Source organism: Schistocerca serialis, chromosome 2 (genome assembly GCF_023864345.2).
Source record: "Schistocerca serialis cubense isolate TAMUIC-IGC-003099 chromosome 2, iqSchSeri2.2, whole genome shotgun sequence".
NCBI lineage: Eukaryota > Metazoa > Arthropoda > Insecta > Orthoptera > Acrididae > Schistocerca > Schistocerca serialis.
In genome coordinates, this window is record NC_064639.1 from 349,463,355 (window position 1) to 349,488,668 (window position 25,314).

A 25,314-nucleotide genomic window follows, 5' to 3' on the forward strand; every position below is an offset into this window, starting at 1 on the left:
CTATCATCATTTAACCATATAGTAAAGCTGCATGCCCTCGGGAAAAATTAAAGCTGCAGTTTTCCCTTGCTTTCAGCCGTTCGCAGTACCACCACAGCAAGGCCATTTTGGTTAGTGTTACAAGGCCAGATCAGTCAATCATCCAGACTGTTGCCCCTGCAGCTACTGAAAAGGCTGCTGCCCCTGTTCAGGAACCACACGTTTGTCTGGCCTCTCAACAGATACCCCTCTGTTGTGGTTGCACCTATGGTACAGCTGTCTGTATCGCTGAGGCACGCAAGCTTCCCCACCAGTGGCAAGGTCCATGGTTCATGGGGTGGAGACCTATGTAACACACAGAAATACAAATAACAGAAATATTATGGGTGTTTGATGATGTTTTCAGTGAAACTACACTTGCTTACATGTGTAACAGTTATTGTGTAAATCAGATTTATAATTAAACAATGGAAATCCAGGATGGAATGTAACATTACCAGAGAGGATGGAATGTAACATTACCAAAGAAGGAAAGTTGCTACTCACCATATAGCAGTGCCTATCACGACTCAGCATCTCCACCATATGGTGAGTAGCAACTTTCCTTCTCTGGTATTGTTAGATTTATAATTAAAAGTATTTGAAAGCCATTTTGCTATTTCTGAAGAAGCATAAGTTTTACTTTATGCATTTCATTTTATCCGTTGAAAATGTTGTCAGTTGTAGCATTTTTGTCTGATTTCTATCACATCTGGAAATGTCATCTGCATCCACATTTTTAGTAGTTGCAAATACGGATTTGAATACCTTCAACAAGCATAAAGCATTTAAGAATACTGTTGCCACACAAACAAAAAATTGTTATCAAGTCTGGTTTAGTCAGATAGAGGTGAAGTTCACACAGCATTGAGTAGATCACTGGTAACAATAAATTTTTATTGCTTTTGCCAAAAGTATATAACTAAAATTACATTAAATCTGAACAGAGCGAAACGTTCCACAATTGCTCCGATTTGTTCCGGACTATCAGTTTCACTCAAATAATGCACAATCACTTCCCAGCATCATCACTGTCTGAATCTTCACCATCTCTAGATGATCCAAAACACTGCTCAGTCAGTATCATAAAGACGATCATCTTCAGTTCCGTCAAGCTGACTGGAAATTCCATTTTTTGATAAGTCTTTCAGATATTGATTATACAATGGCACATTTGTGACACAGAAGCACGTTGCATACGACCTCCTGGCATCAAAGTTGCACTGTACATTATGTAGTCTCCATAGAATTGCCTCATACTATCATTGAATATGATTTATAGAAAACATCCACATACTGAAATGCACTTGTAATGTTGCCAGAAATAACAACTGTCACAGTTTCCTTCTTTCACATTTTGTTTCACTCAGTCACCAGTGTGCCTGCAAAAAACTATCCAACACATGCACTGATTTTGAGTGAAGAAGAGCTCCTGGCTGCTTATTCCAAACTGCTGAAATTCAGTCTAGGACGAGTTTTCCCATCATCCACCTACCGTCACGAGCTCTTACAGTGATACCAGTGGGCTGTTTCCATCTTTGAGGAGGGTTCTCTAATTAAAAAACACATATGGTGGCCATTTTTGTCCATGAGCTGTAATGCATAATGTCACTATACACCAATGCTTTTCTGCGCCACATGTATGTATTTACACACTATGTTTGCCTACGTAATTTGTATTAAAATAGATCGACATTTGATCTGCAGTCCCTATCTGGGGAAGTAAATAATTTCTTCATCAAATCTGGATTACATAATGCTGGAAAGATAGTAAACTGTTTTTGTAAGTTTGTGGCAGTTTTTGCACCATTGTAGCTCTACGACAAAGAGACAGATTGTTTCGTTGCATAAATTGCTGAGCCTGCCCATACAAAACTAAATTCTACTGGTGAAATGTTTCTCCTGTGTACTATTTTGCAACCCCCAGTTTGAATCATTACCATTGTAATGCCATGTCACATTTCCTATTTTGAATTATAAAGTGAGGCAAATCTTTTTCCACATCTGGATATTTACACTTTTGCCCTTGAAATGCAAGCCGGCTTTTCAAAGTATTTAGAAGTTTCTGTTCAATTGCAAAACTCCGACGAATGTTTTTTCATGTACATCAAATCTGCATCATGCTTTCCATTTTCCTTTACATAGCTGGTAACTTGAAGTTTAAATTTCGCCGAGTCACTGGTATGTTCACTCACAAACTCACAAGCCAAAAGATCAACTTTTCTCTCGCCTTCAACTTCCTTACATTGTCCCTAGAATTAGTCACATCACCAGACCTTCCAATTGAACTTCCTCGTAAATTTGTAATGCTACCCTTATTCAAGATTTACTTTTTACTGTAATCTCATGTCAAAAGTTTAGGTGTGGCATATATTTGCTGGTGGCCTATAGTCGCACAAATATGGAATGGTGTACCCCAACAATCAGTAATGGGACCCCCTTTTGTTCCTTCTGTATATAAATGATTGAAGCTTAAATGTGGATGTGCATAAAATATCATATTTGCAGATGACACAACAGTTCTACTAGAAGGGAAAAGTAAGGGAGACTTCCAGCAGTCAGTAAACACTGTTACAAAACAACTTAGCAGCTGAGCAATGAATAATCAGCTTGTAATAAAGAGCACAAAAAAAAAAATCGCACCAAAATTGCATAATGCTTCAAACAAGGACACATTTACCCCATTTGTCTCCATCAACGGTGAATCATGTGGTAACAGTACGAAACCAAATTCGTAGGGCTATGGCTGCTAAACAATGCAAAATAGAATAAATACATTGAATACCATAATGCAAAATTGAGCAAGATATGGCACCTCCTTTGCTCACTGAAATCCTGCTGTAGTGAAAAAACAGTAATGAACACAATCATGTCTACTTTCATTCTCACTTTAAACATGGGGCCACATTCTTAGGAAACTCTAAAGCAGCTATCAACACTTTCAAACTGGGCAATTAGAATCATGTTTGTCTGCAAACGTAGAGACTCATGTAAACCTCTGCTTAAGATCACGTTTTCCTGATGAATCTGTTATAAAAACCCTTATATCCTTTAAAGTAAATGTAACAGATAAGGATTTCAGGTTGGCAAAAAAAACTTTGATCTTCATGATCACTTTACCGTACAAAACAAAAACTTACATGTAATCCAAATCAACACATCCTTATACCACAATTGTACTTTCCAAATAGGAGTTAAACTTTATAACAAACTTCCTGAAACCATAAAAGCAATTACTGAGATCAAAATGCTTGAAAAACTTTTTGTCATATTTACACCATCACTGCTTTTACCCAATTTGAGAGTGTTTGAATTTATGTAGTGTGCTATTTAAATACTTACTGTATGAAGTGCATTAGTGTAACCTTAAATAAGTATGCATAGAAATTGCTTTCACCTTTATACTTACAGATTGACTTGTCCAGTGTTTTATATATAAACTGTTTTGTTGACAACAGGACCAATAATATACTTAAAACAGTTCTTTTAAATGACTATCCAGTAAATGATTTGGTGGGTTTGTAAACTAATCCAATAAACTGAGTCATATCTTTCACAACAAGAAAGGAAGTGATTGTGATTTCTTAACTGAAACTGCCCAGAGACATTAATCTGATGTTTTATTAGGGGGCATTACGTATCGCGCCTTTCTTAAAATCTTTAAATGAAAGTAAATATTTGGTAGGATTCCAGTAAATTGGACACAGGTCCATGCAGTAACCAGAAGTAGTGGATAACTACCAAATTTTAATGGGTATGTGACTGTAGCTCAGTTGCATGTTATGGATATTTGCGTGCAAGCAAATAATGACAACAGGGCACCTCGTTTGGAGCAAATTTTTGCATGTGCAAGTTAATTCTATTCAATGGGCTATTAGCTAGGGTTTTGAAAAACATATAAGAAGTATGCTTATGTGGTTGCTTTTATTAATGGAGATTTTTTCAGATGCCAGCTTGACATGGGAAATAATTTTTTTGATTTCATGGGATACTGATGATGAAAAGATAGTGATCATGATATTTTCTGGAAAGGACGAGTTCTCTTGCATACATTTCATAATCACATACATGAGATATCTAGCAAAGGGAATGTGAAAAGTCGGCTGCATATGAACATTGCCTAGAAAACATCATCATACTGGAATTTTATTATAAAAGAAGCGGGCAAAATTGGAATAACAGCAACAATTTTAACAGAGATCAGGGGTGCACACTTAGTAGGGCAGGGGGGGGGGGGGGGGGTGTCTCTGGACATTGGCCAAAAGCAAAGACTTAGCCTTGATGCTTGTAGGGACACGAGAGCAGCAGTTTCAAACATGATGCTGGCCGCTTGTAACAAGTGACATCACTCGGTCCCACAGTGGGACAGAGCTGCCAGGAGCTGCCCAACTTGCCTTCCGCACATGCACCACTCTGGCCCCCTGTGGAAGGTTCCAGATGCTGCTGTTAACATCTATGTAAACAGAACTCCATGCTAGCCCTGGGCAGTCAGTGATTTCATCTGCTGGCAGTCAGTGAATTCATCTCCTGATGACAATGCCAAGACAGCTATCAAATGTTTGAGTGTTTTATTCAAAATGATGAGGCTTGTAAACCAAAATGATTTTAGTGGACAACATGCAACTTAAAAAAATACAAAATGATGTGACTGGAGGCAGTAAATTCATTCTTTCCAGATAAAAGTGTACAATCTTAACAGCGATGTCATATCACTCTGCATGGATAGTCTGTGAGGCTAGGCCGTGCTTGAGGCACTGCTAGTTTTTGCAGTGTGGTTAGTAACTGGAAGTTCACATTAAAGTTAAACATTGATCAGAGACTCCTACTCTTCTTATTTGATTTATTGTTTTTATTGGTTTTATTTGTCTTTTATCATCTGTTTCATGACATTCCAATACTTTCAGTTCAAATTGACCTGTTGCCCCTTGTAACCTGTTCCTCTCACTTTTCATAATTTTGACCCTTCTGATATCTCTTATTTTTATTTTGAAGTGCACTCAATTTTATGTTTTTGTACCTATAATGTATAAAGTCCAATGCTAGCAACATTTTTGTTTGTTTTAGTGCATGATGTGCTTGGGTCTATGGATTAGTCATCAGGTGCAGCCAAACCATAAGCGATGCGGGGCGTAGATGAGCTTGTATGCTGCTTATGTATGTTGAATGAAACCTGTGTTGTTATCCCTTTTCTGTTAAGTTCAATGCAGTATTATAGGTAGCAAAACAAGATTTTTCATTGCTAATTTGAGAGAGTAAAAAATGGCGGTTTTTAAATATTTTTCCAAAGTAAAAAAAGTTCAGTTCTGAATCCGCCTTCATGGTACAATTTATTTTTAATTGAAAACAAAATTTGAGAAATGGGTTTAATAAAGATCAATGCATGCACATCACCCATGCTTCAGTATTTTTGATGTCTTCAGTGACTATTGTCATGAAGAAGAGTGGCCATGTGAAAATTATTGTATCTCAGGTAGCAAGTTGAAATTTGTTGTCACTGAAAGTGGTAAATGAACTGAGTAACTAATAATTTATATGTTAATACAGCAACACTGGACTATTTTTATGACACAGATTGCCACAGGACATGACACTTAGTAGACTTACTTTCAAAATAGTCCATAGTTATTGGACAACAGCTATTGCCTCATTCAGAGAATGATCCAGTTATTCTTTGAAAAAATGAGTACTTCTATTATTATTATTATTATTATTATTATTATTCTGTATGCCTTTTGCACCTCACTTGTTGCCGAATATATATGTTTTCAACTTAAATGTTTCACTTTAACAGCCGTAGACACCCCATTTCTATGATCTTCAAAATATCTTCATGCACTTCCTTTACAAATAAAAGTATATTTTCTTCTCTTCCTGAGTGTTCAGTACATATGACTTCAAAACTTTGTTAATTCAAAATTTTACTATTACACATTTTCCTTCAACACATTTTCTGTTTTGCAAACTTATATTAACAGGAACGTGTTTGAACGGTATTTTATCACCATTCTAAGCGTAACTGATGATAGATGCCAAAATATCTGTACTGAAAAAGTTTAGCAAGGAGTAAATAAGAGGGAAAGAAAGCCATTTTAACTTTATCATGTGGTGAAATTTTCATATCCCATATGAGCATTGCTGCAATTATGCATGAGATCTGCGTTTTTTAACTGTTTTAATATTGTATTGCTGTAGTCATACCTCCAGATATTCTGCTTTGTAGTGAAAATTCTTATTGTAGAGCTGCCAAGTTACACACAGGGGGAAAAAAATGAAACTAGTACTTGTTGACATGTTTTAGTGAATTATAACATTTATCTTTCACGAAATAACACTTATAGCTTTTGACTTACTACTACAGCAAACAAATACTTTGTGTTTTTTTCATATATTAATCTATTTGGTTTATATTTTTGCAAGGCTGCATGTATTACTAGCATTTGCTTCCAGGGTCTAGTTTGTATCGTTAGAGAAAATCCCCGTTCTAATAAATTTTTAGAAGTTATAATGTCAGTCAGGAAATGGGTGGGTAGATTTTTACCGTTTTGTTATATAATATCTTTCACTTCTGTTTTTCTTTTTAGGCTGGTCTGAAATGTGAGATCTGTGGCTTAGAGTTTTCTGGAATGGTAGTCCTTGAGACGCACCTTGCGGGAGCCAAGCATGCAAAAAAGGTACTACTGTCAAACATAGACTTTCACAAATGTATGCACTTTGTTTTGTGTCCACGTAAAGAGAAAACAAACTTTTTTTTTTTTTTACAAAAAAATGGCTAACACATTCCACAATTTTCATTTAGTATGTCCGGGGGGGGGGGGGGGGGGAGTGCTTTGACACGTTGTGTGCCCTCCCCTTTTTTGCTTGTAGGTTACTGCTTCTAAATTCACAGAATCTGTAATTGGTCCACTAGCCCCGCCTTCTCACCTCTCTGCTCTCATTAGCCCTGCTCCCCATAACCCCCTTCCATTGTCTGTATTTCCCCCACCATACACACATATTCCACTGCCTACCCTCTTTCTTGCTGACACCTACATCCCTTCCTCTCTTGTCCACCATCACCAAATAAGTGATCTAGAACTAGGGTTATGACATGGGGTTGTTAAACTTGGAGTATTGTTTAAATTCTCATCCTTAAGTCATTTCAGTAGCCTGCAATGACACTTCAGCAACATTCTTATTTTTGATACTGTCCCATAATGGGAAGTTAACAACTATCCATCCTACATATTTCCCTCCATCTCAACTCCTATTTACACACTTTCTCATGACTTTCACTACCTGTTTACTGGCCATTCCATCCTTCCTCTAATTTCTCTATTTTCCTTCTCCCTCTTCCCATCCTTTGCTCCTTCAACCAATACCTCACTTCTCAGTATCTCCGCCCCCATTTCTTTTATGCCTCTGCTCCACGTCTCACACCTACCCCAAACAATCCCAGTACTATTTCTTGTATGTGCATGCAGACTATTGATGTGCAGTCATTGCATGAATGTTGCCCGACAAATGAGGATTAGCCCTTTCTCTACATCCATTAGGATCTCTGTAAGCTAAAATACAGTGAATAAGTCATATAATGAAATAAAGTGTTCTTGGTATTTTGCAGAAACTATACACAGATACAGTGTATGTTGAAGGAATATAAGGATAACGTAGTCCATTGCTGATGCAAAGTTCTGGCAGACTGTAAATAATTTAACGGTAAAGGAGACAACTCACTGGATAGCAGATCCTTTTAACAAGCTAGAGCACACACACACTCACACTTCTCCGTGCCTCTTCCAGGTACTGACATAGGTGTGTGTGTGTGTGTGTGTGTGTGTGTGTGTTTCTATTTATACTTTTTGCACAATGTTGTTAGTGAGAACTCTACATTACTGCAACTGTTTCAAAAGGAGAGAAGTGACTATTGAAACTCTTGTGTGCATTAAAAGTATTTTCAGTAAAGTCTACTGTATTATTGCCCAATCACATTTACTGTTATAAATATGTATCTATCCTGCTTGTTTTACACATTTAAGATGACTTTGATGTTTGTATAATTATTTGGATGGCATTAATGTTCAGCAGAAATGATACTTTTCTCTGCTTGCTTGCGTTTTTCTTCTACTATAGGGAGCAGTCAAATGAAGATGAGATAGATGGAAAAAAGTAAGTTAACTGTTTGTTGTCTCAAAAGTAATTACCATAACTGAAACTACATTTATCCTGTTGTGAGACAAGACAGTCATTGCTTTCATGGAAAAATGTTTACAGTTGCCTATGCAGCCATGATTGTACCCAAGCCTGCACCTCTTCATTCAAAGCAAATCAACACTCACAGATGTATTTTTTCAGAGCTCCAAAAATATGGAACTCGCATTGGAGAGCTCAGGACTGTGTGTGGAGAACATGTAAGAGCTTACAGGTGAAATTTCTGCGGCAGTCGAAACTACATTGGCAAAATGTTGGCCCACCCAGAGGAAAGATAATGAGATGATAGAAGAAGCATGTGATATCCTGCAGTATGGTGCGTAAGGTACTGACAGTAATGAGTCACAGGTAGGAATAACTGGAAGGGGATAGCATATGAGAACAGGATGACATTATGCTGTGAAATGCTGGAGACAACTGAAGGAGTGAGGGAAGGTACGTATCTTGCGCCATGAATGTGACTGGAGGGCTGAAGAGAACTGTCAAAGAAGGGGCAACAGAGGGAGGGTGAGGAGCATCAAACATGTCACTCCCTGATGGTGTGTGATGCACCACCTGAAGGGAAGGCTCCCAGAAGAGTGGCGAGGTCACCGGAGATTTGGGTGGAGCATCAGCAACAGGACAAGTGGCACTGCGGCCAGTGTGAATGGGGGTGGTGTCAAAGGCGCTGGTGGCAGTAGTGCCAGTGTATGGCACCAAAGGAGGAACAAAAAAGGTTAAGGAAGTAGTATGAGAGCATGGATGAATGGGGACTAGGAAGGATGTTGCACCCGGAGGGTGGGAAGGAGCCGGAAGGTGTCAGAAGCACCAAAGGCTGTGAGTGTTTTTGTAAGGAATCAGTACTGGCAGGCGTGAAGAGTGGCATGGAGAATGATTTAGATTAGATTCACTTTTCATTCCATATACCCAAAAATGAGATGATTCTCGTGGATGTGGAACATGCCAGAAACTGTAGCATAAAAAAAAAAAACCAAAATGATTGAATGTAATACTACCTTGATCATTTGTCGGGAGATCGTCAAAACAGGTGAATACGTTACAGTAAGCTGGAAGTGCATAGAAGCATGAAGATTGTTGTAATAGGCATTGAGTTGATCCTGTAAAAGTGAACATAGGACTTGGTACCAAGGTCTACACTAGAGTTAAGAAACTAATGGTTGAGATGGGTAAAGCACCAGAATAAACAAGGAGAAAAACTTGTTGACCAGTGCCATCTTGAATTGCAGGGGCTATGAAGCAATGTTCCGGCCATCTGACAAAGGTGGGCCATGGCTCCAACTCTTCATTGAATTCCAGAAGTAGCAGTGGCTGCATCGTCGACACGTGGGTTAAATCAGCATCCAGGCAGGTTAACTTCTGTAAGAGAAACTCAAAAGTTGTGTTACAGACACTGTAAGGGAAGCAGTAGCTGTGCAAGACATCTGAGGGCTGTGATGCCATACTGAAAAGAAACTGTGCGTGTTGAGAGCAGATGTATGCTGCAAAAAAATGATCACCAGTTCTAAGTAGTGCATGGGTATGGAAAGGCTGCTCAGGACAACCAAGAAAGCACAAAAAGTCTGGAAGTCTGGTCTTTAGTCACTGTTGGCTTGTAATCCCTAAGCCAAATATCGTTCTCAAAATTTTAGTGTTCATGACCAAGGCAAATGTTACACTACAATAGATGTGCCCAGGCAGCAAGGAACAATTGTATGTTAAGCCCAATGAACAGAACACAGTAGCACAGTTTCTTGAGAAGCAAGCATGCTGTGATTGTTTCAGGCTGGAAAGTCAATCCCTGACATTATACTGGAATGTTATTGACTGAAAGTTAGTCAGTAGTTTTGCAAGGCATATTCTTGCCTGAAAGTCAATCATTGATTTTGTTCTGAAATTTTCTTAAATTGACTAAATCTGTGAGTCAGTCGCCGCTATGCGCTTGGCTTCTCAAGGATAGAGTCCAGCAAGTTGATAAACTCGAGGATGGTTCAGCATGAAATCCAGCAACGCCATTGGCTTGGGATGGGTTGAAGACAAAGTCCAGTGTGGCAGCGAGCTTGAGTGTGGGCTAAAGATGGAAGTCCAATGAGCAGAAGGTACTCTGTGATGGCTTGGCTGCTCGGTCACTGCAGTGGGGTGATCATTGTTCTGCCTAGTGATGTGAACTGGTCCAGAGTGGCCGCGTGGCATCCTTAATACATGCCCAGTGAAAAAATATTGGTTGCAACATTCAGCAAGCACGTGGCTCGCAGAGTGAGTGAGTGCCTGCGATGGTAGTGCTGTTTTCGATGATGTTCGTGTTGCTGGTGCACGGCTGGTGCCACATGCTACCATGAAAGCTGCTGGTGATTTATTAGACAACAAACTAGCGTGTTCGTTTTTTGTCGTACTGTTTTCATACGATCTTTCGAGGTAGTGTTTGCTAGTTGACCAGAGCTGCGGCAACCTGCAGTACGTGTCTGCATGGTTGGGGAGACAGATACAGCAAATAAGTCAGTTATTTGACATATTAGCTGTTGGAAATTGCTAAAGAAAAGCAGTTTCAGTACGCTGAGTAAATGTGTAATTTGCTGGATTTTGTAAGGGACATTCATTAGTCGCTCAAAAATCATTTTATTTCTTAGACATTCACAGTAGTGTGTCACCTAATGATCGAACTCTGGGGAATGTATCAGTTATAAGATGCTAACAGATGCGTTATCTCAGTTCTTGTGTTGCTTGATTTGCTATGGTCCATATTCAAATAGTTACAAATGAGCAAAGTTTGCTTATTTTTTACAGTTTGCTTTTATGTCTTTTAAGCCTTGAAGAAAGTTTTTTGTCTCCCGTCAGTAGAGCCATGTAAGAATACTACAGTGTTATTCTGAATGCTGATATTGTTATAGCTGATATTTCTAAATTTTTTCCTCTATTTAATAACTTATTTTATAGACCAGTGGTTCCTAACCTGGGGGTAAAATGTAGCTTACTGAGGGGTAAAAATAAAAGGCTCCGTTGTGTTTCGGTCATGAAAGTACATTGTTTGTAAAGGATCATTATGAGTTTTTTAGTATTCCGTAAGAGTGTAATGCAGATTGCGTAAGTTACCAATACTTACATTATTTTATTTCAAAACTAGCATTAGCATGTGAAATGGTGTGGTGGATGTTACAGATGTGAAGCAAATGTATGAACATCTTCCTCTCATAGTCCACACAACACATACTTTCTACTTTATACCATGTAACTATGACAGTATTTAAAATATCTCATGAAAATGCCTTGTGCAAGTTGTGGGCTCTTCACGCAATAGACCAAAAATTGGTTCATTAATAAGTTTGCAGCAATAAATGAACCAACTGACAGCACAGCACGACAGCAACTTTGAAATGGTTGTTACGCTGATGTAGGGCTTACACAGTATTATTATTATTATTATTATTATTATTATTATTATTAGTAGTAGTAGTAGTAATCAGATACAAAGCATTGGCAGCCTCCAGTCTTCCAATTTTTTACGATTTCAGGATTAAAAAGCCCAACAATCAAGCGAATTACAAATAATAAGAATAGTGCAGAGTTTTTAGCTTGGTTGATTTTGGATGGGGTGCATGGTGAGGGTGACCAAATGTCTCATTAGATTGAGGCAAACTAAAACACTTACGAAAACTAAATATAATTATCTTTCAACATTTTAAAAATAAAAGTATTTACAGAAATTTATTTTTCATTTTAAAGTTTAGTTAGCACTAATGTTGAGGATGGTGTGGGGAGGAGGGGAGTTGGGTTACTAGCTAGCATTTCATTGCACTCAAGGGTAATGGGCTAAGAAGGGTTGGGAACCACTGTTATAGACTTTGACCTTATTCCTTTTTTAACCAAGTTGGAGTTTCACACTGAAATTGCGTACTGAAATTGTAGCCTGCCAATTTGGGGACGAAATTGCTTACTGAAACTGATCCAATTGCATTAACTATGGACATTCTGATGGACAACAGAAAACTATGGATCATTTTTTTCGGGATTGCTTTGTTGAGAAGTTAACAGTGTGTTGCTTTTGGTTTTGCAGTCTTTTTCCTTTTTCTTACTTCTGTGCTTAGCGCAGGCATTGTTTTTACGGTATTAATGTTATCTAATAGTTTTAAATACTTGATTTAGGAGTCATCAACAGGCATACACAAAAGAGAAAAGTGTTGAGTCGTCGACAGCCACACACAACGGTAAAAGAAAACTTGCTAGATTTCAGAATATATTCTTTGTTGAGCTAGAGCCAGAGCTCCCACCCCCCAGCTGGATGTTGTGTGTCCAGTTGGCACAGTGAAGGGGTAGGGGGTTAGGGACGCAGGTATGCATCTGTGTGTGTGTGTGTGTGTGTGTGTGAGGGTGGGAGGGAGGGAGGGTGAAAGAGAGAAAGATTCCAAAAGTTAGCAATTTTTCTTTCTCTTTTGTGTGCGCCTATAGACGACTTAATGCTTCTGCTACTTGGAGAGGTGTCTCCTTCACTCCTAAATTATTTACATTTTCCCAGAATTTTCCTTACAATTTTTATGCACCAATAGTATTTCACTCTAGTTATAAGGCATATATTTGGCTTCTTCAGCTAGAATGTCTAGTTTTTGCCCCCATCAGGCACTATTAGTTTCTCTTCTCTCTGCTGCTTTTAATGTCATCAGCAAACAACTTGCTTTATTTTACAGGCTCTGACAGTTTTCACGTAGGTGTATGAATGCTGGTCCAAGTCTATTTATTACATTTGTCTTTGATGGCACAGTTTCTTTTGCAGATACATGTATCACTCTCTGGGTTAGATTTACAAATTGAGATAGTATATCATTTTAAATGAGCACTCGGCATATGCATATCTACACTAATGGAACTAAGTAACACACCGAGCGAGGTGGCGCAGTGGTTAGACACTGGACTTGCATTCGGGTGGACGACGGTTCAATCCCGCGTCCGGCCATCCTGATTTAGGTTTTCTGTGATTTCCCTAAATCACTCCAGGCAAATGCCTGGATGGTTCCTCTGAAAGGGCAGGGCCGACTTCCTTCCCCATCCTTCCCTAATCCAATGAGACCGATGACCACGCTGTCTGGTCTCCTTCCCCAAAAACAACCAACCAACCAACTAAGTAACTAGACAGTCTCAGCTGGTAAATGTTTTACTCTTAGCATTTTCATCATTTGCTTACCTAAAGAATTAATTTTCTTGTGATGCAGAGGTTCATGTATTTTAGTGGGCACTGGACACCACAAAATGTTTTAGAGTTATAAATTCCTCAACAGCTTCAACTCCATGAGTGTTCTTGAAGCTATGCAGTGAGTGGTACAGGCCAATCATGATGCTTTCCTCTGCCTAAAAATGGCAGGAAAGGTGATATTATTCTCTTGGTATCACACCATATAGGATGTTGGGGCTGATGCACCCAGCCAAAGAGGCCTACACAGCTCTACAATTTATTGATGCTCTACATGCATTGACCACACTTTTGAGGTATGGGGTCGTGCACCAATGTGTGTAGATGATGAGTGTGTAGTTTGTGCATAGTAAAGCGAACTGCATGACTATGTTAAGTTCTTTCTACCTACTGTATTTTACGAACTACAAGATGCACCTTAATTTTCAAGCAGTTTTTTTCTTTTTTAAATAAATTTTTTACAAAAACCAGACTAAAAAAATTCTTAGTTGTAAAACAGAACTGACCTTCAAAATCCCTAAAAATCATAATCTGAACTTCTTCTTCTTCTTCTTCTTCTTCTTCTTCTTCTTCTTCATATATAGAGAAGATCCAAAGAAGAGCGGCGCGTTTCGTAACAGGGTTATTTGGTAACCGTGATAGCGTTACGGAGATGTTTAACAAACCCAAGTGGCAGACTCTGCAAGAGAGGTGCTCTGCATCGCGGTGTAGCTTGCTCGCCAGGTTTCGAGAGGGTGCGTTTCTGGATGAGGTATTGAATATATTGCTTCCCCCTACTTATACCTCCCGAGGAGATCACGAACATAAAATTAGAGAGATTCGAGCGCGCACGGAGGCTTGCAGACAGTCGTTCTTCCCGCGAACCATACGCGACTGGAACAGGAAAGGGAGGTAATGACAGTGGCACATAAAGTGCCCTCCGCCACACACCGTTTGGTGGCTTGCGGAGTATAAATGTAGATGTAGATATAGATATTCCTCTTTATTGTCGTCGATTTCCTATTCATATATAAAATGATATTCACTGCCATCGAGAGTGTTACTTATGCTGCACTTCATGAAAGATTTAGCAATGATGTCTTCTCTCATTCTTGACCATGACTGTTTTATCCATTGACACACCTGTTTGATTGCAGGTTGTTTTAAAGCTCCCTTTGTTGTGAAATTGTTGGGTTTCATCCATCACCCATTTGTTCTATTCCTCTCTTGTACACACTTTAAAAGGTTTATTTATTAAGACATCAGGGAGTTGCAATTGTGAAGTAAGTTCTCCTGGAATAACAAGAAGGTCAAATTTCCCTGTCTCAGTTTCTCTTTCACAGAATTTTTCAGATGACTACTAAACTGATCTAGTACAAGAAGAGAACTCTTCTTCAATAAAGCATCTTTCCTTCTCTCCCACATTCTGTTAATCCATAGTTTCATACCAGCCTCATCCATCCAACCCGTATCATGTACGTCAACAACATGTCCTGGCAGTATTTCAGAAAATTTTGATATTTTATGCCCTTGAAAATGATCATTGGATAAGTTTAGTACTACATGAAAGGACAACAGTGTAGTGCACTTTTTTATATGTTCACTTGTTTTTGTAGTTAACAGTTTTAGCATCTATCATGACAATGGTTTTCTTCTGATGTTAAATAATAAAATGACAGAAAGAAAGCATATTCTTTTCATACTTTTGTGGCATTTTCTGAGATATTTTGGTTTTGGTTCGCATGCTAAGTCCATGATGCTTTTGTAAACTTGTAGCACCAACCAACTCCACCCTTAAAGTCTGTTAAGTTCGACTGTAGTGTTAGATTGTGTGCGTGTATTTGAATTTTTTTTTATCAGTTCCAGTGCCATTTTGACGGTATCCTTGAATCCATTTCAATACATTGGTTTCTAGTTTTGGCCATTTTACATTCAGTCTTTCTCAGTTTTTTTCAGTTCTTCTTTATTAGCCCGCCTATCGTGAATGGTTTTTTCTGTTGGTGGAGGCCTGAAATGCCGCTCAGCTGCTCTGTTTCCAAGTCGTTCTTCATATGCTATTACTTTCAGGTTATAGCTCCTGTCATATGAATACTGTACCTTTTATTTTTTTTCCATTTCGAAACTAGTTACTAAAATTATTGTACTGTTACCGGTAACACAAACCACTTTTCATTCAAGTTCACTGGCACCATAGACTGTAATCACACATCATAGGCTGGACAGTATTCTGGGTTTGTGATGGTGGGACAGGAGGGAGACTGTGTTAGCAAACTTGTGAATCCCTGCAACTCATGTTGATCGCATGGTGCTGTGGTGCTGCCAGTTGAATCCAGTATTGCCAGATAGAGATAGGTTTCCCGCGACATCGAATATATGGCCCTTTACAGGGATGTCAAGAGCTATAACTCAGACAATGGACATTTTTATATTAATTTCGAGTATAAGACGCACCTGATTTTGGAGGCAATTTTTCACAGAAAAAGGTGCTTTTTATAGTCCGTAAAATACAATACTTAACTGTGGTGAAACCTTGTTACTCCACCTCTGTGTTTGGTAATTCACTGCAAGACATGTATCCCTTCTCTAGTGAGAAGGTGGTTCTTGTGGTGCATGAATATTAGCAAATCACCAGTGCATGTGTTCAGCAGAGAAAGTAGTCCAGGCAGACTAGGATGTCCTCCTTTTTCTTAATAGACTGAGAAAGGAGGTGCTGTCATGGGCTACTTTTTCACCATATTGGTTGGGCTTTGACGTGACGCAGGGCTAAGTTACGTGTCGGATTGTGAGATTCACTCTCCGGGACTAACTATAACTCATCTGTGAATAGAAAAGAATTACACTGCTTCTGTGTTCACTAACAGTGGGTAGAGAGCACACATTATGCACCGTATGATGTCTTTGTGATAGGAATGCGCCCTGGTGTATGGGAAACCAGCATTTTGAAGTTGACGATACACATTCTGGTGAAAAATGTAAGACACAGAGACTACCATCTGGTCTTTAACCAGGGCAGTTTCTGTGTTGGTTGGACTTCCTTTGGCCATTTAAAACAAGACAATAATCCAAGCACCAAGCCATAGCTCGTGATTTACATTGTCCACATAGACGTTGAATGTGTTTCTCTATTGTGAAATCTTCTGCATGGCCATACAATAAAGATATGGGTGACATTCGACTATTGCTGATTGGGCTTGGACTCTAATTTTATAGTGGATCAGCCATACATCATGTCATCAAAAAATTTGTGCTATGCCATTCTGCCTTTCTTAAAACTATATACCATGTGTTAAACACACACAATACTCATTCAAAACCATACTACTTCCATATTGTCATGCCATAGAATAGTGCATAAAGTGTTGCCAGTGACTCAATATTCATTTGCTGACCTTAGGGATACCTTAATACATGGACATTAGTATATATTGATATGTTTTAAGAACATTTTACAATATATTCTTAGCAGGCAGTATAAACATTGTTGATTTTTACATTCATATTTAATTTGAGTGTGTGTCTCCTTACCTTCTTTGGTAAGCTAAATGTTGGTGGACAATAATCGTTGCCAACAGCTGAGAGTTGAGCATAGGGTATCTTTGGGGATAAAAGTGTACAAGTTACAAATGGATGCCTTGGACCACAGCCCAATGCCCGTAAAACAAAAATCACTAAGAATGCAAACACTGGTCGTAAAAGTCTGCATAGTGTTATGCAATTAAAAGACTCTTACACATTAGCTTTTGGCCACAGCCTTCGTCAGAAAAAGAAAGAGATACATACACATTCATTCACACAAGCACGCACACTTGACCACCATCTCTGGCAACTGAGACCAAAATACCAGTTCTCAATTCCAGTACATTGTAAACTTTTAAAGCAAAATAGAAAGTTACAACAATGTAAAGATAGAAGCATATCTTCTTACCATTAGAAAGGCAGCACAGAATTCTCTGTAAAAGATCGAAAATCAAAATATTTTCACTATGTTTTGTCTGCTGCCTCTTTTCTGATTGGTAAGTTGTTTTGTTTGATTTTACTGATAATTCATTTTAGATTTTTTCCTTGCATTGATGAAAAAGTGCCTTGCGTGTGTAAGATTATTGAGCAGAACCTTTTGTTGCTTATAATGGTTGAGTCAATACTGAGTGATGATCTCAGATTACAGTATTAAATACTACAACGACAGTATTTTACCTAGTAAGTTTTATTATGCCGTTGATCCCCTCCTCCTCTACCTCTTTTCCTCATTTTCACTGTCTTTTTGCTTAAGTGGGTGTTAAGATATCTATTCTTACTTCATCCAGTCATCTTGGCCATTAATGACAGCATTATGAAAAGGATATATGGCTACTCACCACATAACAAAAAGACTTGTATACAGTTGGGCTTTTGGCCAAAAGGTCTTCTTGTCAATTAGGAAACTCATGCAATCACAACTCTCACACAGATGATCACTGAGGCCGGAATAGAAACAATTGTGCCTGAGAAGGAATCTGTTGGTGGTGGGGGTAAGGAGGAGGCTTGGGCAGGGAGAGGAGGAGGGTGTAGCGTTGCTTGTGGCAGCATGAAGGGATGTTGTGGAGACAGAGTAGGACTGCTAGCTGCAGGTTTGAGGTGGGTGGGGGAGGGGGAGGGGGATGCCCGGGAAAGGACAGAGGTAGAGGAAAGGAAAGACTAGTGGGAGCATTGGTGGAATAGAAGACTGTGTAATACTGGAGTGGGTATAGGGAAAAGGATATGTGGGGGAAGGACAGAGACTAGCAAAGGTTTATGCCAGGGAGAACACAGGATGTACTGCAGGGAGAGCTCCCTCCTGGGCAATTCAGAAAAGCTAGTGTTGGTAGGAAGGATCCAGATGGTGCCATCTGTGAAGCAGTCATTGAAGTGAAGCAGGTTCTGTTGGGCAGTTTGTTATGCATCTGGGTGGTCCAGCTGCCTCCTGGGCATGTTTGTCAGTGGCCATTCCTGTGGACAGACAGCTTGTTGGTTGTCACGATCATGTAGAAAGCAGCACATTGGTTTTAGTTTAGTTTGTAGATCACATGATTGATTTCACAGGTAGCTCTGCCTTTTGATTGGATGGATGATGTCTGCGACCAGACTGAAACAGGTGGCAATGGGAGGATATATGGGACAAGTCTTGCCTCTAGATCAAGGATGTGAGCAATGAGGGTTGAGGACAAGGGTGGAGTAGGGATGTAGAAGGATATTGCTTAGGTCCGGTTGGTGGTGGACTAGCACTTTGGGAGGGGTGGAAAGGATAGTTCATATTCTTCATTTCAGAGCATAACAGAGGTATTTGAAACCCTGATGGAGAATGTGATCCAGTTGGTATCATCCTGGGTTGTACTGAGTCACAAGGGAAGTGCTCCTTTGTGACCAGGTGGTGGGAATGTGAGAGGTGATAGGTGACTGGAGAGGTAAGGGATGGAAGATCTGTTTCTATACAAATTTGAGAGAATAATTTTGCTCTGGGAAGGTCTCAATGAGATCCTTTGTATATTTTGAGAGGGGCTGCTTCTCACTATATATATTCGATGGCCACAGGTGGTTATGCTGTATGGTAAGGACATCTTGGTATGGAATGTGTGGCAGCTATGGATGTGGAGATATTGATGGTTGTTAGTAGATATGATGCAGAAGGAGGTATTGATATAACAATAGTTGAGGTGGAGGTCAACATCAAAGAAGATGAAAGCCACAACCGCAACCAACTGTATCCTCACCCACAGTTACTTCTCTATTATAGGCATCATCTACAAGCAAATCTGTGGTACGGCAATGGACACTCACATGGCACCATCCTATGCTAACCTATTCGTGGGCCATCTAGAGGATTCCTTCCTAACCACCCAGAATCCCAAACCCCTCACCTGTTTCAGATTCATTGATGACATATTCGTGATCTGGATGAAAAGGGTGAGGACGCACTGTTCACATTCCTCCAGAATCTCAGAGCTTTCGCCCCCATTCACTTCACCTGCTCTTCCTCACACTAACAAACCACATTCTGCAATGTTGACCTCCACCTCAAGGATAGCTATATCAGTACCCCCACCCATATCAAACTGTATTCTGCCATCTACCAAACCTATCAGTGGCTTTGTCCATCTCAACTCCATCCCTGCTCCCAACCCTCATATCTCATGTAGCTGCAATAGACCTAGATGCAATAGACCTATCTCATTCATCCTCCCACTGTCACCTATTCCAGTCCTGTCATAGGCATCACAAACCTGCAAAAGCAATCATGTGATCTACAAATTAAACTGTAGCCACTGTGCCATTTTCTACGTGGTCATGACAGCTGGAAAGCTGTCTGTCTGCATGAATGGCCCCTGACAAACTGTGGTAGACAGACAGCTGGTCTACCCAGTTGCTGAAAATGCTGACCTACCCAACATGCTTCACTTCAATGATAGCTTCACAGCCTGTGCCATGTGAATCGTTCCCACCAACACCAGTTACCAGTTTCTAAATTGTGCAAGTGGGAAGTCTCCCTGCAATATATCCTATTTGCCGTGACATCAGGCAGTCCCCCCCCCCCTTCCCCCCTCACCACTACCCTTGCCAGTCTCTGTCCTTCACACACCTATCTGCTTCCCTGCTCCCACTCCAGCATTTCACAGCCTTCTATTCCATCAATGCACCCACTAGTGTTTTCTCCCTCCTCCACTTCTCTCCTTTTTCACCCCCCCCCCCCCCCCCGAAATCCAAAAATACTCTTCCTACTGCATCTAGCAGCCCTAAACTGTGCCCACCATGTTCCTACATGCTCCCACAAACAGCACTACACCCTCTCTCACCCCAACTCTGCTATCCCTCTCCCTCCATGGCCCAGCCTCCTTCTGACCCCCACCACCCATACTGAACTCCTGGTCCCATCAGATGCTGTTACAATTCAGTCTGGCCACAGTGGCCAGAATCAGTGGTCATATCCATGTGGGTTGTGCTTATGCGATTGTGTGTTGTTTTGTATCTTAGAAGAAGACCTTTTGGCTGAAAGCTCAAATGTTTAACAGTCTTGCTATGCCTGTGTCCAACTCAGCATCTCCTCTATATGGTGAGCAACAGTCTACCGTTTTCATAATATTGTCATTCTTCAATCCTGGATTTACCTTTGTTTGATTTCATCTTTGCCATTAATAATTCTATCCAGAAAAGATGTAAATGGGGAACTGTTATATCCTCAGAAATTCAAGGATAAGTCTTTCTTCATCATTGTAACATGCAGCAAGGCTCTATTTGTGCTTTTTACTCCTGACACCTTTTACTTTCAGGTATGAGATGTAGACAGGAAATGGAGCTGTGGAATTCAGTAGAAACTTCAGGCCACCCTCTCCCCCCTTTCTGTTCTCAACCTCATGCCTTCACCATCACCCCCCCCCCCCCCCCTCCCCGTCCCCCAGTCACAAAGCCCCCTCTAGATTGAAGATAAGTAATGTTCTTGCACTTGGTGGGCATAATTATAGTTGGATCCACTGTAACAGAGACACAGCATTTGAGACTTTGGAGCTACTGGTTTCCTCAAGGAAATTCTGAGGAGGGGGAGTGAGAAATAAACATTGTGGAAAGGAGAAGACTTAAGAACGAACAGCCGTTATTGAATACTGATTATTCATATTTAGAGGGTACATGTGTAAGAGAGGTAGGACTGGAAGCAGCCAAAATGAAATTTTAACTTCTCAACCTCCTTTTTAAGACTCAGTGTAGAACTGTCTCTCCCCATTTGCGATGACCATATCAGATTATTAATACCACTTATGTAATATACGTTTTGCATACTTTGTAGCATTTTGAATGGGTGATTTTAGGGTATCTTTGCAGGACAATTGAGTAGGTTAGGCATTAGAGTATGAAGGCTTTTATTTTTAAGAAGTACATGAAGATGGTTCTGTAGTTGATATAGTATCATTGAGACTCATTGCATAAAACCAGTAATAGACTGTTTCTGTGTTAATTAGGTAAAATCACAAGAAATTTTGAAGCAGTTGCAAAGCAGTGGGCAGACATTCACTCGTGATGAAAAGACCAGGATTTTGAGGTGTGAAGTCTGTGATGTCGTTGTGAATTCCTCACAGCAGCTGCAGACACATTTGGCTGGTATTTATAATTTAGATAGCACATGACCTATGTAAATTTCATATTTTAACTTCAGAACTTGTGAATGTATGTTGACAACTGCATCTACTGCTACATTGTGTTGTGTGCCACTGAGAACTGGACATATTTTAAGTTGCTTAGTACCATCACAACTTGCATTTCTTGATGTTCACGTATCATTAATGAATGCTGTGGTCTATAAAAAGTGATAAATTAAACAAGAAAAGAAAGTTCTTTAACCTTTTCATAAAATACCATGTAATTTATTATTTTCCATAAAGTGTAATTGAATAGCAAGGAGTATAATGCATGGAACTTACTTGTGGGTTGCTTGAATTTCAGATTGCATAAGTTTTCCCAGCTCTGGAAAACAATGACAGAATTTTAAAAAGCTGAAAAGTTGAGCAATGTTCAGCTCTGTGATGGTATATTTAATTATTTTCTCAAATTTCCTCTTTGTCAACCTGACCCCCGTACGATTTTTAAATGTGGTGCCTATTAGTAAGTTGATATCTGGCAGTAGAAATGTAGTGAACAGACATAATTGTCAGGACTATATTCTTTATGTCTGCACATCACTATATTTATCTCTGTTGCCATATCATTATTACTCATCATTTTTATGTACTTAAGAAACTTAATTGATTTAAAATCAGTTAAGCTTGTGAAATTACAGTGTCTTCACTGCAATTTTCAGGTCAAAACTTTGAAATTTCTATCTTCATTTTGACTGGCTTGAGCTGGTGAGTCAGCTGAAGCATTATGACAAAAAAAAAAAATAAAATTAAACAAACTGTGGGTACTTATCTCTTGCCTTAGTTGTTTCTACACGGTTGATGGGATACTGCAGTACTAGAGAAAAGCCAGAAGGTAAACCCTCGTTAACTCAGAGCCATCCATCTGATGGGCAGACTGTGCACCATCGACATTGGTGCACTGTGACCTTCGACTAATATAGCTCCTGCGATTTCCCATTGCACTTATCAGGCCAGCACTGCTGTGAGAGCTCAGTTTATACTATGGAAGTACTGGCAGCTACAGCTGTGATTGATCAGCACGTTCCCTACAACACACTATAGATTTGGACCCTCAAGATCTGTTTGTGCAAACTGTAAAATGCAACTTGGTGCATTGCATGATTACAGGCCTTTACATTGCTAATGTTTGATGTAGCTACAATAGGAGTTCTGTTTGGTTTGTTTACAAATGGGATATTGTGCACTTACTAGTACATGGACTAGTTAAAGTGAACAGTAGAATATTGTAGGAAGTACTTGAGTAATTATGTTGTCTATATTGACCATAAGTGCATGTCACATTTTGCATGCTTCTATTCTACTGTCTTTCAGTTGAGATATTACTTTTGTTGCCCAAGTTGTACAAATTTTCATTTTTCAGGCAATAAACATAAACAGAAGGTTCTTAAAAAAGGGATAACAAATGCTGGAAATTCATCCACATTAAGTAACACTAGTATATCTTCAGCAGCTAATAATGGAGGTGGTGTTAGTTCCGAAGAAAACAAAGGTTAGTATGTTTAGCATCTTGAATATTAACCAGTACAGAACTTTATTTCTCATAACTCTTCCAGTGAGGTGTAAAATTAGAGGAATATTAATCATGAAAATAAAAGCTACAGAGTAATGAGTTACAGGTGAAAAATAATGTTGTACCTGTAAAATGTAAGAAGAGTGTTAAAGTTGCACAAAGCAAAGGAATTTAAGGTGTGCAAGGAGGTCCCATCACTTGCACATTACCTGAGAATGTACTTGGCTGCAACAGAATGCAGTATATGACATTCAGAAAAGTAAGTATTTTGTGAAAGCTGACTGTATTACTAGCAAATGAATGCAAATTATTAAAAAAAAAAGAGAGAGATTTCAGGAGGTGTGAAGTAACAAGTCCATAGACAGTGAACCCTGGAAGTACAGTGATGAAAAAGATAATATAAAGAAGGGGGCTAATAATGAGACTACAAAGAGAAATTCTGGAGATGTGCTCTTAGCAGCATGGCGTGTAATTTGGAAAAGTGGGAGAAAAGTTATGCATCAGGGAGACTAACTATATTGAAAAAACTTGTAACATACATCCACATTTGCCAGGAACAAAGTTCAGTAATCAATGTCAGTGCATATCATTTTGTGGAGAAAAAGCTATTTACTTGGTTAATGAAACAATTGTAGAACTCCCTACTATATATCACATGGCTCCTGTGTTAACAGGTCATTTACTTTGCTGTTAGAGAATACAAAATGTATTTTGGTTGTGGGTCTTGACAGAGAAAATCTCACTTCCTGACGTTTCATCTGCTCTCTTTTAACTTCAGCATAGATTTCTAAAAAACTTCTAAATCATATCATGTTTTCATCATTCCCTTACTTTCATGAATCTTCAAAAGTAACAAAAATATCATTCAAGCAGTTGAAAAGAATGTGATCTGAGGCTTTCCTGGCATCTATTTTATTTGAAGGTTTCTCGGATGTCCAGCAGGATAAGATTTTCGAATGCCCATGGTATTACAGCAGAATAACGGTTCTGCCATCATCAGAGGGTGTGCATGCAGTGGTCTGTTCGCTATCTGCTGTTAGTATTTATCCCTTGCAGGTCCAGGTGTGATTCTGTGTGCCAACAGTGTGCGGAATATCTGGTGGTGGGGGAAGCTGAGGCTGTGGTAGGTGAAGGGAGTGAAAAGGGGGGGGGGGGGGAGGAGGTCCATGGCAGAATGATCATGTCTGCTTGCCCAGTGTTCCTTGATAGAGATTGCTATTGGTTTCCAGGCCTTACTGGTATGGTAACCAGTGTCCCTGTTGATGAGGTTGTCTGTTACGCAAATTTCTATGGGCTCTTTGAAGATGCAGTCCCAGTAGTTATTTGTGGAGCCCAGTACTTTTGTCTCGTCATAATTTACTGTGTGTTCAGTGTTCAAGCAATGTTCTGCTAGGGCAGAAGGGCTTGGCTGCCTTGCATCAATCTTCCACTGTATGAACTGTTTGGCCAATATAGGATTTACCACAGCCGCGCAGAATTTTGTATACGCCCGCTTTCTTGAGGCCAACTTTGTATTTCACTGCTCCTGGTAAGGCTCGCATCTTAGCCGATGGTCAGAAGATGTATTGATCTTATCTTGCCTCAATAGCCTCCCTATTTTGGACAACACGTTGCCTGCAAAAGGTAGAAATGCCAGGCCTTTTTTTCTCTTCTTCCGTTTGTTCTTCATCGTGGACCATACTGGGCTTCTGTTGTCAGAAGGCCCTATGGATTTGCTGGTTGCCATATCCATAATTGAGGAACACAGTCTTCAGGTGTTTGAGTTCCATTTATAGGTTCTGTTCGTCTGAGATCATATATGCTCTGTGTACCACTCCGTTTGGCTGAGCTGGATGGTGACTGCTGGAAGCATATAGGTGCAGGTCAGTGTGTGTGGCATTGTGGTGCACACAGTTCCTAGCGAGCCATCTGACCTGCGGCGCATCAGGGCATCAAGGAAGGATAGTTGCCCATCTTTCTTGTTTTCCATAGTGAACTGTATTTTGTTATGGATGGAATTTAGATTGTAGCGATCCTTTCCATGTGGCCAAATTACAGATGTGTCGTCCACATATTGGAAGAAACATACAGGCTTCAGTTCATTGGTTTCCAGGGCTACTTCTGCAAAACTCTCCATGAATAGAGTGGCTACATCCAGAGAGAGAGTGAGATAGCTCCCCATGGCCACTCTGTCGGTCTGCCCGTAGTGTTGGCTGTTGAAGACAAAGTAGGTCAATGTTAAAACATGCCTGAAAAGCTGTCAGTACTACAATGAATTTCTCACTGATTAAGTTAATAGAATTTTCCAGGAGGACTTGTATAAATAGTGACATGACCTCAAAGCT

General features: G+C 39.7%; 1 protein-coding gene across 6 annotated transcripts in view; it reads left to right on the forward strand.

The window, feature by feature from the left end:
* LOC126457154 (zinc finger protein 385B-like) overlaps positions 1-25,314 on the forward strand; it is a 135,514-nt gene that overhangs the window by 84,642 nt on the left and 25,558 nt on the right. For all 6 annotated transcript variants that reach the window (XM_050093231.1, XM_050093229.1, XM_050093226.1 and 3 more), the window contains 3 exons: positions 6,600-6,689; positions 21,304-21,442; positions 22,841-22,969. In XM_050093231.1, the coding sequence (XP_049949188.1) occupies positions 6,600-6,689; positions 21,304-21,442; positions 22,841-22,969 (358 nt within the window). The remainder of the gene's footprint in view (positions 1-6,599; positions 6,690-21,303; positions 21,443-22,840; positions 22,970-25,314) is intronic.